This window comes from Ascaphus truei, chromosome 20 (assembly GCF_040206685.1).
Source record: "Ascaphus truei isolate aAscTru1 chromosome 20, aAscTru1.hap1, whole genome shotgun sequence".
NCBI lineage: Eukaryota > Metazoa > Chordata > Amphibia > Anura > Ascaphidae > Ascaphus > Ascaphus truei.
The window spans coordinates 6,116,627-6,132,840 of record NC_134502.1 but is presented as its reverse complement, the minus strand read 5'-3'; the positions used below and the strand labels follow the sequence as shown (position 1 = coordinate 6,132,840).

The following is a 16,214-nucleotide window of genomic DNA, read 5'->3' as shown; positions in this document are numbered from 1 at the left end:
AAGGTGGGTTTGAGGTGCCGAGCCATATACTATGTCTCCATAGTCAATAATTGGCATTAGCATCTGCTGTGCGATACGCTTTCTGACCAGGAGACTTAGGGAGGATTTGTTCCTGTAAAGTACGCCTAGTTTGGTATAGGTCTTAGTTGTCAGGGTATCAATGTGCATCCCGAATGTTAAGTGGGAGTCAAACCATAAGCCCAGGTATTTAAAACTAGTGACAGGGGTTAGGGTGGTGTTAGCATTGGTTCTAATCAGGAGCTCAGTCACTGGAAGCTTTAAAAATGTAGTCTTGGTCCCAAACACCATTGTTACAGTCTTGTCAGTGTTTAAAAACAGTTTGTTTTGGGAAATCCAGTTTTCGAGTCTCAAAAAGTCAGACTGAAGTATGTGTTGAAGGTCAGAGAGGCTATGGCTGTGTGCATATAGGATTGTGTCGTCTGCATACATGTGTATTGAGGCTTCCTTACAAGCTGTGGGAAGACAGAAACAGGACTTGCGCTCATAGGTGGTTTGTGATAAATTAAGTGACTTAGAATTAAATACAATAAATAAACTGTGTAATACAACCTTAATAAGTGAGGTTTTGTGCTGCTGGTCAGTGGGAATTGCTCAGACACCAAGCTACATGGAAACAAAAAAAGAACAGCGCAAAAAAACCATTGTGTAGTATAATAAAATAATTATTTATAGTGTAAAGGTGAGTATTGCACGTACATCAACAAAAAGGGTTAATAGCATGACATGTTAGGGACATGTTACCACTCGGCAGGCACAGCAGGATACAGACACCGGTTCCTGGATATCCACCCTCAGAATACTGGTATCCGGTTACAGAGTAGACAGCTCAGCGTTGGGGAACCTTCCCGCGCTGTCACAGAGTCCTCGGTAGCTGCTTCTCAAGGGATGATCTCCACGCTTCTTCCGGGTTGATCCACGCCGGCTTGTGACGTCATCCAGCAGCGTCTCTTGGCCGGTCGCGTCTTTAGTGCGTCACTGCTTTCCAATAGACAGTAGAGCTGCGCACCGAGTCCCGGACAAGTCCCGCAGCAGAAATAAAGGTTCAAGCTTTAAACCGCAATGGGGATATGAATAAAGTGTAAAGGAACGCGCCCTCTTCCTACGCGTTTCGTACTTCCGTACTTCGTCAGGTACTGACGAAGTACGGAAGTACGAAACGCGTAGGAAGAGGGCGCGTTCCTTTACACTTTATTCATATCCCCATTGCGGTTTAAAGCTTGAACCTTTATTTCTGCTGCGGGACTTGTCCGGGACTCGGTGCGCAGCTCTACTGTCTATTGGAAAGCAGTGACGCACTAAAGACGCGACCGGCCAAGAGACGCTGCTGGATGACGTCACAAGCCGGCGTGGATCAACCCGGAAGAAGCGTGGAGATCATCCCTTGAGAAGCAGCTACCGAGGACTCTGTGACAGCGCGGGAAGGTTCCCCAACGCTGAGCTGTCTACTCTGTAACCGGATACCAGTATTCTGAGGGTGGATATCCAGGAACCGGTGTCTGTATCCTGCTGTGCCTGCCGAGTGGTAACATGTCCCTAACATGTCATGCTATTAACCCTTTTTGTTGATGTACGTGCAATACTCACCTTTACACTATAAATAATTATTTTATTATACTACACAATGGTTTTTTTGCGCTGTTCTTTTTTTGTTTCCATCAAGCTGTGGGAAGATCATTAATGAACACTGAGAAGAGTAGGGGCCCCAGAACAGAGCCTTGCGGGACACCACAGGTGATATCCAGGGGGTTGGAGTTAGAGCCTGAGATGGACACATGTTGGGATCTTCCTGATAGGTAGGACTGAAACCAGTTTAAAGCATGCTTCCCTATTCCAGAGATATGGAGTTTGTTAAGCAGGATAGCATGATCAACTGTGTCAAAAGCCTTTGCAAAATCTAGGAATACTGTCCCCGTTCCATTCCACACTGGATTTCATTTCAAACTTTTAGCACTGAGAAGAGTAGGGGCCCCAGAACAGAGCCTTGCGGGACACCACAGGTGATATCCAGGGGGTTGGAGTTAGAAGATTAGGAAGGTAGGTGCACTCAGGTAGTCCCTGTGTCTGGGTTAGGATTGCCTAGGGGGGAGCAGAGTGAAGGTGGGCTGCAGGGAGGTAGGCAGCAGGAGTCATCAGCAGTGGCTGAGGTGCTGAGGCTAGGCAGGGAGGCACTGGGGAGCAGGGGGAGATAGGAGGTCAGTGGGGTGTCAGGCAGCTGGTAGAAGCTAGGGATGGGCTAGGAAGGCAGGAGGTCCCTTGTTCTGACTTGCCAGGAGCGACCCCCCTGACAGACTCCCCGGGATTCCCAGATATAGGGCTGTGGGGAGATAGGCAGCCAGGAGAAGTAGCCAGGGCTAGGGGGGTACAGCAAATGGTTCTGGCCCCAGGGCAGCCAAGGGTAGCTACAGAGAGGAAGGGCAGCACAGTGGAGGGGAGAGGAGTGATGCTGGCCCTTGCAGCAGTGGTGGTAGCAGTTGCTTATTTCCTGGCCTTCAGTTTTGAGAGGGCAGGAGCAAAGCATCTGGGTACCAGGAAACCCAGTACAGGGTACTGGGGGATTGCCTTGTCCCAGAAGGCACAGGAGGGGGTAGTGCTCAGCATCCCAGGTGGTTTCTGGAATCCAGAAGTGATGCCACTCGGGTGGGGACTGCCCTAGAGCCAGGGAGGAACGGCATAGGTATAGCGGAGCAGCTACAGGTGGGCACAGGGCCAGGGCAGGTAGGGGCCCTACAGGATAGTGACATAGCTCTTTCCCAGACTTGTTTGACGGAGAACAGCCGGTCTGTGCTTGGTATCTGGTCTCGCGCTGGTACAGACATGCCAGTCTCTGGGCAACATGCAGCCTGGTCTGAAGAGGTGCCCCTTCACGGTGGTCTTGGTTCACCAGGCACTGAGTGGGGGGCAGAGGGTGGCAAAGGAGAATGCCCGGCGGCCACGTTGGAGCCCTGCTCAGCAGGATCTGGACTTCACAATCCAATGTGGCCAGGAAAGTGTACTGAACAATGCCGGAGGACAAGTTTGCCAGGCCAACCCCTCAGGACTTATCAAGTGCTTCAAGAATGCCGGTGGTGTCCCAGTGCCAGGGTGGGCAGCTGGGTCACAAGGCACCCATTGAGCAGGGGAGGTGTCATGGGAGAGAGGGTTTGGCCTGATATTAAAGGGGTTACACCCCATTTGGCCACCCCCTGCTCGCACTTGGGAAGCAAGGGGTTAACTGGACTGCGGTCCAGTAATGTGTTTTTTCCCTGCTTCAGTACCCAAATATGTATTCCCCTGTAAATATGTATTGTTCCCATTCCAGTGTCTGCACCAACAAATACACTGGGGTGGATGCGGGAGGGAAGGGGTTAACAGTTAAGGAGTGATTATAGCCCTTTGTTCCCTTTTCCCGCCTTTGCAGGCTCCATTTTGCGGTTTCTCCGTAGGTCGCCGTTGGGAGATTCCGGCGATTTGGGCCCGTTTCCGTAGAAGACCTGCAGGTGGCGCCCGAAAGGAGGAGCGGCGGTTCCCCATTGTAAGTCAATGGAGCCATTCATTTCAATGGGGATTCCTTGACGCCGACCTCCAGGAACAGGTGGGCAGCCATCCAAACCGCAGACCGCAGAAGCGGATACAATATCTGAAAGAGAGCTTTGATCACACTGAGTTCAAGTTCAACTACAATTGGCGTGGGAAACTTAGGTTCTAGGGCACCCAGAAATAAAATTCTTTTTGACCCTAGGAACCCCCACACTCGACCACCACCGGGTCCGGGAATGAGGGACCACTGTAAAGGGTCGCGCTCGCCCCTAGGGTCGCAACATTGACTCTAACGGCGGAGGGAAGAGCCGTGTGCGTAAAAACGGCTAAGTCCGAAAGTGTTAAAAGTGTAAGCCCATATTTCCGGTTCTGTGAGTACCAGAGGGTTGGGCTTTTGGTCGCATGTAGTCACTGTTCTGGCATGACCGCATGGCCATCTCCAGTCCTCTCCGATCAACCAGACGGAGTATGGGCAAATGTAAAAATTGTGGTTTTCCTATAGACTTCAATGGCGGAGTTGCTCCATTGAAAGCCTATAGCGGTGGAGCCCATTGACTTCAACGGCGGAGTGGCTCCATTGAAAGCCTATAGCAGCGGAGCCCGTTGATTTCAATGGGAGAGGGAAAAGCAGAGATTTCTTTTAGCTTTAGCGGAGAATCCTGCATTAAATTTAATATGGGATTTTAACTTATTTTTTGTATCTCCGGTCCTGGGGATCGTGGCAAAGGTCCTGGCAAATTTCAGGCCGCTCAGACCCACAGAACGGACTATTTTAATATGTGCAGGTATTAAAGAAATACTGTTTTGCAAGGCTGGTATAAAAGCCCGGGAAAAGTTACTGGCTCTGCTTTATGTTAATGTTCAGGGAGGAGACAAGTGGTCTACAATAAACCCTCTGATCAAAGGCTGACCACTCTGATTGTGTACAATAGGGCGGGGGAATGCAGAGCCTGACTGGTCTGTAAGTGTCATAATTCACACTTACGGACAGAAGGGTGGCCTGACTTCAAAGGAGTCTGCTAGACATTCAGGCGCCCCAAGGTTAAGGTATGAGGGCTGAAACTCCATATAAACGAGTGTAAGCCCTATACCCATTGTCTTCGTGTCTTTTTGTGATGTCTTCATCTGAACCTGTGTTGCTGAATGAAGTAGCAATCCTGTATCCTGATTGCTCATTGTCCAACTCTTAAGTAAGTGCTAATTCTTGGTTGTTATTTGTATATCTTGTATGTTCACCTTCTTTAAGGAATAAACTATATTTATTATATCTAAGTCGTGTTCAATTCAATTCAACCCAGATATTTTGGTGTGTTTTATAAACCTATCACTAGCTACCGTGACAGTCACATACGCAATATGTTATTCACTAATATATGTTAAACTTCAGCTGCTTATCTGTGGTTTCATATACTTTAATTTTTTTCAGTATAGGTTGTAAGGAATCCGCTCCTGGGTTTTGCTGAAACCTTGTCCTTACAGAACCTTGTAGCTTCTAGGAAACTCCCCCTTGAACCTGTAATCAAGAATCACCTGCTTCTGCAATTAGACTGCAGCCTGCTTCTTGTGGCCTCCTATGCTGCTCTGTCTCATTGGCTGTCTGTTCTATTTAATTTAACTCCTGCCCCGCCCACGAGGAAGTTGCTGAACATAGACTTTCTCTAGTAACTGTGTTTGCCACAGCCTGTGTTTGGCCTGCCTGGCCTTCTTGTCATTGTTCTCAGTTACTGGCAGACTCCGCCGTGCGGCCGCGGTTACACTGAAGCCCCAGTGTTTCTTGTCCTGTCTGCAGTACCTGTTCCCTGCTTCCAGTCCTGCAGAGGCCTGCATTGGTGTTCCTGTTACCTGCTGCATATTCTCCTTGTAGAGGCCTGCATCGTTGTTCCTGTTACCTGCTGCAATCTCCTGCTTTCAGTGGCTTCCACTACTCACAGCTGTACCCGGCTAGGGGGTGCTGTTTTGTGCTGAAGCACTGGATTCCCCGTTCCTGTTCCTTTCTACGTTGGAGCACCTTCGCTCAAGCGTCCTGTTGCCGAACCCCAGCATGGATCTCATTTACCCAGCCTTCTCCTATCCTGACCCCGGCTTGTCCACGGATTATCCTGCCTTCTCCTGTCCTGACCCAGCTTTGTTTGACCATGGAATTCGCAACCCGGATCAGGCTTCGTGGTCTAAGGTTGGTGTATATCTATCCCCACCTCAGCCCTGCGGTCCGGTCCAGGTTTGTGGTGAGCACGTACGTTACATAGGTCTAGTATGACCATTTAATTATAATTAATTTTTACACATTTTTTATGTGCTTGGACATTTTCTATATACCCAATGTCTCAGCCACAATGGTGCCCTTCTCACTGCCATTGAAAGTGCCATGGGTCTTGCTGATCTGTTGTCAACTTAATTTCTGTGAGAGCACTCGGGATCAATCCTCTCATTGTATCCTGCTTGAGGGTTTCTTCCATGTAAGCTGCTCCGATGTGCATGGCTCTGGATAGGGATGTTATTGCTACTGTTGGTTTGCATACTGAAAAATACTTTCCTATGACACACTCCATTTTTCAGTCCATAGCATCTTTGAAGGATACAGCTCCTCGACATGCAACTTCTTTGTTCCAGCAATCCTTGTGATTGCAGCGTAAACTTTAGGAGGGCTTCCCAAAAACCTGACCAATTTTTCTCAATAGAAATCATCCCAGCAAATCTTTTAAGAGCAAGCAATTTCTTGTCTGGCTGTGTCCACTCAGCCTCCATCACCTCCTTTATAACCTTGTGCAGGGGAAAATATCTCATCTTCCTTTGTGAGCCCATGAATAATTTCTTACTTCATGCGTTATTCTTCTGTGTCTTGTAACTCCAGTATTTACCTCATTGCCTTAATTAAGGGGTCTACAATGTCTAAATTACAATCCAAATCTTCATCTAACTCCACCTGTTTGGATGAATCCCAATATTCGCCCCCGAATGTTGCTGAAATACATCTGACCCCTCTGAAAAAGAGTCATCTTGTCTAGACTTGTTTGTGACCGTGATCTTTTGGGAGACTGCTTGCTTGCATGCTCAATCTGCACTATTTTCCTGACTTTCTAAGTGCCTCCTCATACCGCAAGCATAATAAAGGAATTCCGTGACTGTCACGACTATGACGTCATCACACATGCCACCTATAGACATGGGGACGACTTCCGATCCTCAGCACTCACGTTGGATGCCATTACCAGCCCTTTAAGGCCTACCCTGGCCTTGTGTTTCACTGATTGTGTTCCAGAACACAGACACCGGCAGGTGCTTCAGGGGGGAAAGGCTGACGACTCCTGAATTGAACTGCACGGTGAGTCCTATTTCAAAATAACAAAACCTACTGCTACGCTGTAGGACAGAAAAAATACTGTCCTGTGTATAAGACAAGGGCCTTATAAACAGTACTAGTACCTACAGAAGAGTTTTCTGTCCTACTGGAGCTGCAGGTGAGGAGCTATCCAATTTGGTACCCACTGCCATGTGTAAAACACATTAAGTAGAATAGGTATTAAATATGAGAAAGTCAATGAAATAAGAACATGTAATTGGTATTAAATGATTTGAGCAGGTGAATTTAAAGATGAGATTGTACCACGGACTGAGCAAATAGAGGGGCTGAGTGTGAAGAGTCACCTGGAAGCCCAGGAGATGGAAAGCCTTGAAGGTACCAGCACAGGTGAGCAGAACAAGTGTGAAGAAAGCAGCTCAGGGTCCATATTTCCCCTATGTGCAGAGAAAAATGATTACAATTCAAATTTATGTGTAGGTATGTTCTCAAGGAAATTAGAAAAATTCCTTCGCATTCCTTATTTTAACCTTCAGATTACTCTAATAATGTACCTGCTATGGCCCAGGGCATGCCATACTGTAGGTCCTTGTGTCATTCCAGGTAAATGATCATTATAATGCTAGTTTTCTATGGCTTGATCAGAATCCCAATATCAGAATTCTGTTTGTCACCCTGGGGGAGATCCCCGAACATGTGATTGCTACCAATGGGGATCGCGACCCCGTGAAATCGCGTGCCTATCTTTAGGAGCATCCCCTTTGCCTTACAGGGTGGTGATATTATATGGCAGCATGGAGATGCACCTTGTTTTTCTATTTGTTTTGTTTTCATATTCAAGTTCTGAATTGTCTTTGTAATGATTACATATAGAGAGATAGCAGGCAACACATAATGTGGCATAGAACATATAACCAAACTCGAAAGTGTTACCACCAAAAACCAATACCCCTCATTGTCAAATTATGCTCATAGTGAATGAAATGTTAGATTATACTGTTATGATATACTGTACTCACTGTGAATTTCCTTCCAACAGATGGATCCATGAGCTGGATCCACACTGCAGCCTGTTCAACAGACAGGACAATGGAAAATATCAATTTCCCCTCAGAGGGGAAGTGTCATAAATGCAATGAATGTGGGAAACACTTCACTCGCAAATCTAATCTTATTGTACATCAGAAAACACACACAGGAGAGAAGCCTCATAAATGCAACGAATGTGAGAAACAGTTTACTTCCAAATCTTATCTTATTGTACATCAGAAAACACACACAGGAGAGAAGCCTCATAAATGCAACGAATGTCAGAAACAGTTTAATTTCAAATCTAATCTTCTTGAACATCAAAGTTTACACACAGGAGAGAAGCCTCATAAATGCAATGAATGTGGGAAACCGTTTGCTTACAAATCCAGTCTTCTTGAACATCAGAGAATACACACAGGAGATAAGCTTCATAAATGCAAGGAATGTGGAAAACACTTCACTCGCAAATCTAAACTTGTTGAACATCAGAGAAAGCACACAGGAGAGAAGCCTCATAAATGCAATGAATGTGGGAAACCGTTTGCTTACAAATATAATATTCTTGAACATCAGAGTTTGCACACAGGAGAGAAGCTTCATAAATGCAAGGAATGTGGAAAACACTTCACTCGCAAATCTAAACTTGTTGAACATCAGAGAAAGCACACAGGAGAGACACTTCATAAATGTAATGAATGTGGGAAACCGTTTTCTTCCAAATATACTCTTGTTGCGCATCAGAAAACACACAAAGGGGAGAAGCCTCATAAATGTAATGAATGTGGGAAACAGTTTACTGTCAAATCTGCTCTTATTGTACATCAGAAAACGCACACAGGAGAGAAGCCTCATAAATGCAAAGAATGTAGGAAACAGTTTACTTTGAAATCTAGTCTTACTGTACATCAGAAAACACACACACGAGAGAATGCTCACAAATGCAAAGAATGTGGGAAACACTTTACCTGCAAATCTAATCTTGCTAAACATCTCAGAGCACACAGGAGAGAAGCCTTATAAATGCAATGAATGTGGGAAAGACTTAGTTTTCAAATGTAAGAATAAAAAAACAGGTAGCGCTATATCCCACAATTAGGCTGGCTGCCTATGATATAACCCTGACCCCTGGTCAGGTAATAGAAGTGGAACAAAAAGTTATATCTGTGGCGCTCTGCACTAATATTTAGGAAGTGATAAATAAATAACAATATACAACCAGTATCACGGATGTGGCCTGTCCATTGAGGTGCTCCACGTGGTGATGTGGTACATGAAAGATAAAAGATCATAGCATAATACTACAACAAACAAAAAACCAACATACAACACACCTAATACTAGACAAACGTTGAGAACAACAGGTGACAATTAATAATATAAACATATTTAATCATGACATATCATGGATAAAAATACATATATAAAAATGGTCCTAGCAGGACACTCATACTCAGGTGGGGGTACCTGCATACCAGAGGCAAGAAGGCATCAGGCGTTGGATATATTAAAGAGTATCCCCTCTTTTTGTTCCACTAGTTTTCAAATGTAGTCTTATTGTGCATCAGTAAACACACACTGGAGAGAAGCCACATAAGGCTATGGCCCCGCTCCCTCAGTCAGCGCTCCCGCACTGCAGACAGGCGGCGCGCTGACAGGCAATTGACCGCGATATGCAGTCTGCAGGGAGCCGGGAGCGGGAGGGGGGGCGTGGTAAAACTTGAATGAATTTGCAAATCAATATATGATCCAGACTGCATGAGTCTTGAATTATAACTACAGTTTATGGATTTCTTCTGTCCTGAAGTGTTCCCACTAGCTGTCACGTGAAGGATATCGTGTGGAAAAACAAACAGGAAAAAAAACCACCACCCCACACACAACACATACATATGCACACACACACACACTTTCCCCCGCAGATCCTTCCCTGCTCCTCTCCCAAGCCGCCTCCCATCCGTATCTCCTCCCGTCCTTCCTTCATTGGCTGACTGCCGCATCACGTGACGCGTCAGAGCTGCAAATCACTAGGAGCTTGCAGAATCGGCCGGCTGACGCGTCACAGCACTCAGTCAGCCACGTCGGAAGGAGCCAGCGGGGACCTCCACACTGGAGGAAAGGGGCTGGTGGTCCTCGGCCGCGCACGCCGCCGGACGCAGCGGGACCAAAGACTAAGTGTAATGACTGTGGGAAATGGTTTACTCACAAATATAGTCATATTATACATCAGAGATTACACACAGGAGAGAAGAAGCCCTAATTAATGAAGTGAATGTGGAAAACATTTTGCTACTAACTCTTGTTATACATCAAAGAAACCACACAGGGTAGAAATGTTATAAGTTCAATGACTGTGGGAAACACTTCTACAGTAGTAAGCCCTCTCTTAATCGACATCAGATAATTCAAATAAGAGAAGAGCCTTATGCTTAAACTTAGTGTGGGAATTGCTTTACTCACAGGTCAAATCTTCTTCAACACCAGACAACTCGTACAGAACAGAAATAATGTGTGCCATAAATGTGGGAAATACTGTGCTTCCAAATCTAATTTTACAGTATATCAGAGAATACACAAAGGAGAGAGACTTACATTCAATATTTTTAGGAAAGCCGCTTTTTATTGCATCAAAATTCACAATGTATTTTTTGCCTAAATGTGAGAAATGCTTTTCTGAAAACTCAAGTCTTACACACCAGACAAACTCATACAAGAGAGAAATGGAACTTCCCATGGCATATTATTTCCCCCTCACCTTGAAAGTCTTGTCACACACCAGCGAACACATGGAGTAGAATCTGTGTGATTGTTCCACGTGGGAAAAACTTTATTGATAAAATATTTCTATGCATCAAAAAAGCCACATAACATGTTTTAGCTGTATAAAACAAACACCTGCAATTTGCAGGAACTGCATTTGGCATTAGATAGTGAGGCATTTAAAGTGTGCTTTTTAAGTGATAAATATAGTTAGACTATAGTTTGACTAGAGGTGACTGGGGACTTCATCTTTCTGCAAACCTTTTTACTCACGACAACAAATGGTAAGCTATTCAGATCACACTATGATCCCATTCTTGCTAACCTGCATATTTTAACCCCCCACCCCTTTACAACTTCTTTCACTGCAGCCTCTCCCAAAACTGACTGCACAAAACACTGAAACCTTTAACTGACTCTAGCATTGCAATGCACCAAAACATTTGACAAGGAACAGGCACACCACTGCTGTTTAGTCTGCACACACTCACTGTTCACAACAGCTCCTTGCAGCACTGCCTACCTCTGGAAAAATGAACCTGCTATGTATCTTAACATTTTTCTTTCTCCTGGCCTCATGGAGATGTTACTCTCTCTACCCACTACAAACTCCTCCATCCTGGCCCACACCCAACATCACCATACACCCTGGACTACTCAAAAACCTTGCACTATCTACTGAAGAACTCTAAAAACCAGCACACCAATCACTGCTCACTCTAATGGCAATCACCACAAATTTACAACCTCCAAACAACTACCCAAATTTCTACTCGTACTGTTACTCTCCTTAGCAGGTGATATTGAACCTAACCCAGGTCCTCCCATTTCAGCTCTGTCCCATGCCCCTGAGAATTCCACCTTTAAATTCCAAAAAGGCCTATCTGTCGCCCATATAAATATCCAGAGCCTGCTACCCAAACTGGACGAACTAAGGGCATGGTGCCTTATGCATAAACCCAAAGCCATCGTTCTTACAGAAACATGGCTAACCCCTGAATCCCCTGATGCAAATATCGCCATTCAGGGATACTCCATTTTTAGGAGAGATAGGTCAAAGAGAGGAGGAGGGGTGTTATTTTATATTGCAGACACCTTACAATTTACACTGTTAAGTTGCCCACCAAGCCCACCCTCTTTTGAAATTCTAGTTGGCAAAATCTGCCTCCCCTTTTCTAAGCCCATCTTGCTTGCTGGCATCTACCGCCCCCCTAAAGCTCCTCTACAATCCCTGACTGATATCACCCAATTTCTTGGCTCCATTTCCTCTCTGAATGAGAAGAGTGAGCTGCTAGTTCTTGGGGATTTCAACTTCAATTGGCTTTACCCTAAAAACCACAAAATCCAGATACAACTCAAGTCACTTAACCTATCGCAACTCATTTCCCAACCCACACGGATAAACCTGAAATCGCACAACCATTCCTTGCTAGACTGGATTCTCTCCTCAAACCCCAGCAGAATCCAATCCTCCGGCATCCTTCCTGACATTTTCAGAGACCATGCAATAGTGTACTGTGTAAGGAAAATTAAACCGCCCCATTCAAGCCCTAGAGTTCTCCTCACTAGAACATTTAAAAACTTTAACCCACAACAGTTTCTGGATGACCTTACCAACTGCCCATGGCACAGAATCGATTTAATTCCCGACCCTGATTCTGCACTCGACTATTTCCAATCCGAGTTCTTAAAACTCTGCAATACCCATGCTCCACTATGCAAAATAAGGGTACGGGGGGCCCACCTTCCATGGGTTACAACTGACCTTATTGCACTCTACCAGCTCAGGGATACCTTGTGGAAAAGCTACAAAGTAACTGGCACTACCAAGGATCTCAATCACTACAGATGCATGCGGAACATGTGCACAAGGCAAACAAGGCATGCAAAAGCACAATATTACTCTGACAATCTCCACCAAAATACAACAAACCCAGCTACCTTCTGGAAGGTTATCAACAATATATTCCAGCCTCCTAACCGTCAACAACCAAGTAACATCACTAAGGGGGATATTACTCTGACAAACCCACTGACATTGTAAATGCATTCAATGATTACTTTGTGGGGTGTGCCACTAACTTATTAGCAAAACACAGCCCAAACCACAAACCTGAATCTCATCCTGGGAGTACCCCTATAGTCCCACCCCCTCCCAACACTGCCCACAATTTTCAATTTAGCCTAGTAGCTGAAGAGGAGATTATACAAGCACTCCTCAAACTAAAACTAAGCAGCCAATGTGGACCTGACTTACTACAATCTAGGTTCCTATGACTTGGTGCCCCAGCCATTGCCAAACCAATTGCGTCCATAGTCAACTATCCTGTCTGCAGGCCATATCCCTAAGACCTGGAAAACTGCCAGAGTTGTCCCAATCTTCAAAAGTGGAGACAAAAACACTGTCTCAAACTACAGGCCAATCTCACTTCTCCCAATTCTATCCAAAGTCATGGGAAAATGTGTCCACTCCCAATTAAGCGATTTCTATACCAAGACAAATTTCCCTAGCCAATTCCAATCTGGGGTTCGTCCCAAACACTCCACCGTAACTACCCTGCTAAAAGTTTGCAATGAAATCCAGTGTGGAATGGAACGGGGACAGTATTCCTAGATTTTGCAAAGGCTTTTGACACAGTTGATCATGCTATCCTGCTTAACAAACTCCATATCTCTGGAATAGGGAAGCATGCTTTAAACTGGTTTCAGTCCTACCTATCAGGAAGATCCCAACATGTGTCCATCTCAGGCTCTAACTCCAACCCCCTGGATATCACCTGTGGTGTCCCGCAAGGCTCTGTTCTGGGGCCCCTACTCTTCTCAGTGTTCATTAATGATCTTCCCACAGCTTGTAAGGAATCCTCAATACACATATATGCAGACGACACAATCCTATATGCACACAGCCATAGCCTCTCTGACCTTCAACACATACTTCAGTCTGACTTTTTGAGACTCGAAAACTGGATTTCCCAAAACAAACTGTTTTTAAACACTGACAAGACTGTAACAATGGTGTTTGGGACCAAGACTAAATTTTTAAAGCTTCCAGTGACTGAGCTCCTGATTAGAACCAATGCTAACACCACCCTAACCCCTGTCACTAGTTTTAAATACCTGGGCTTATGGTTTGACTCCCACTTAACATTCGGGATGCACATTGATACCCTGACAACCAAGACCTATACCAAACTAGGCGTACTTTACAGGAACAAATCCTCCCTAAGTCTCCTGGTCAGAAAGCGTATCGCACAGCAGATGCTAATGCCAATTATTGACTATGGAGACATAGTATATGGCTCGGCACCTCAAACCCACCTTAGCAAACTTGACACCCTCTACAATTCAATTTGTCGTTTTGTTCTCCAATGCAACTACAACACACATCACTGCGATATGCTCAAAGAACTAGATTGGTCATCACTAGAGCCTAGGCGCAAAGTTCACCTTTCCTGTCTAACCTTTAATTTCTTCATGGGCAAGCTACCCAGCTGTCTGAACAAGCTCCTCACCCCTACCACTTGCAGCACTTATCACCTGAGATCAGACTCCAAAAGACTGTTCATGGTCCCAAGGCTCAACAAAGTATCCGGACGTTCCTCCTTCTCCTACCGTGCACCCCAAAACTGGAACAACCTACCAGAGACTCTCACATCCACCAACAGTTTAAGTTCTTTCAAATCTAAGGCCGTCTCACACTTTAATCTGGTCTGTTACTGTTTCATACGCCCATAATATATATTTTCTTTAACTATGCACGCAATGTCTTGTATATAATGTATACCCTGTTCATTTATGTAACTGTACTTGTAACCATGTATTATCTGTTTTACTCTGTGCCCAGGACATACTTGAAAATGAGAGGTAACTCTCAATGTATTACTTCCTGGTAAAATATTTTATAAATAAATAAAATAAATTTAGACTTGCTAGTAAACCCACACATGAATCCTAGAAAACCTGTTCATGATAGGAAACCCTGTATCTAGGTGTTTTTTTTCTAGAATGTTCAATTTGCACTTATTTTCTGCAAAAATGTCCTGATTAACAAGAAATAAAGAAAATGTTTGGGAATTGTTCCATTTTGTTTTGATCTCAAAGTTGTAGATGCTGGGTTAGTCCTAGAGAAATGTAGATATTAGATTGGGGAAGCAATGTGAACTAAAATGTTATAATCTATGTAGAACTGTCATTATAGTTAATGATCATTCATTTACTTTTTTTACACGGTAACATTTAGGGACACTTCTACTCTGATAAAAAATAAAGTGTTACCCTATCAGTAATTTGTTTCAAGTCCCAGAGATTTTCCTTCTTCAGGAAATGTTTGGGAAGTTATTGTAATGATGAAACAAGAAAAATGTTGTGTTCCATGTTTTGCTTTCAATCTATAATAAACATTTGTTTTCCTTATGCTTTTGTTTTCGGAACTTTTTTTCCTCTATGGAAATGGGATAGGTTTTCTTTACAACAGGATAGTGTATGTGAATCAATCTTTTCCTCCTTTAGCCCTTGGAAATGTAACCGACACTCACCAATAGGGTACCCTACTTCAGCACAGCCCGGGAAGGAAAGTGAGTGTCATGGTAGACCAAGTCTAGTGAACCATATGTTGATACACATGTTCCACTCAGGACAAATCCTCCTCACATATTATATAGTTCATACGGACAGTACCATATTACATTATGTAACTGATTTACAAATAGGGAGAAACCTAGACAGCAAATAAGGAGAGACGTAGAGGAAGCATAAAAAGAGGATAAGGAAACGAAAATCATTTTTTCAAACCAAGTTCTCTAATACAAATGTGATAATAAATAACAGGGGAGTCCCAGCACTCTCTGACTAAGAGAAATGGTGACACTATGGATTATGCCAATAGTATAGTAAATTTAATGTAAATACAAGATAATGCTTGGAGTGATATGGCGCAAAGCAAACACTATAAAGATGCATATAAATTATAGGGGGTGCTAAACACAGGGACATGGGGTGACAAAAGAAACGGAAAGTGGGGGGGGAAACAAAACTAACGGGGAGGGTAATCAGGGGGGCAACATTTCTGGGGGACACCCCTTCCTCAGGCCCATTCCCTCAGGTCTGAAAAGACCACAAGGTACTTCCCTTGACCCTTTACACCCCAGTGACCAGAGCAGCACTCAAAACATACAAAGCATATAAAATGGAGACACGCATTACCATTTACAAGCACTGCTTTTGTGCACACATGACAGCGACCTCTGGAATGGCTGCTTCACTTCACGAGCAGACAGAAGGATGCAGTTCCACCAGCCTTCCACTTGGACACTCCAGATTTCATTAACGACGCATGCGCATGGGCTCCCCCTGTCTGACGGCTCCTCTTCACTCTCTCGGTGGCTGTTACTGTCTCTGCGACATGTAGCTGTGGCTATTGGGCATGACGCAGGCGCACTGGACCGCGGCAGTATGGGACTGCCAGATGTAGGTTGGATCTCACGGCGCATGCCCAGGACTAAAGCAAGAGCGTACCCTTACATTTGGTGACGCGCTGCAGGTAGAGAAACGTCTCCCCAACACACCAGCTGAGAGGATTTACTCATCAGCT

The 16,214-nt window shown here is 44.7% G+C and overlaps 1 protein-coding gene across 1 annotated transcript in view; it reads left to right on the top strand.

Annotated features, from left to right (window-relative positions):
- LOC142471267 (uncharacterized) overlaps positions 1 to 14,921 on the top strand; it is a 32,279-nt gene extending 17,358 nt beyond the window's left edge. The window contains 3 exon segments of the mRNA XM_075578079.1: positions 7,118 to 7,225; positions 7,875 to 8,862; positions 8,864 to 14,921. Of these exon segments, the coding sequence (XP_075434194.1) occupies positions 7,118 to 7,225; positions 7,875 to 8,862; positions 8,864 to 8,963 (1,196 nt within the window). The 3' untranslated portion in view covers positions 8,964 to 14,921.
- The last annotated feature ends 1,293 nt before the right edge of the window (positions 14,922 to 16,214 follow it).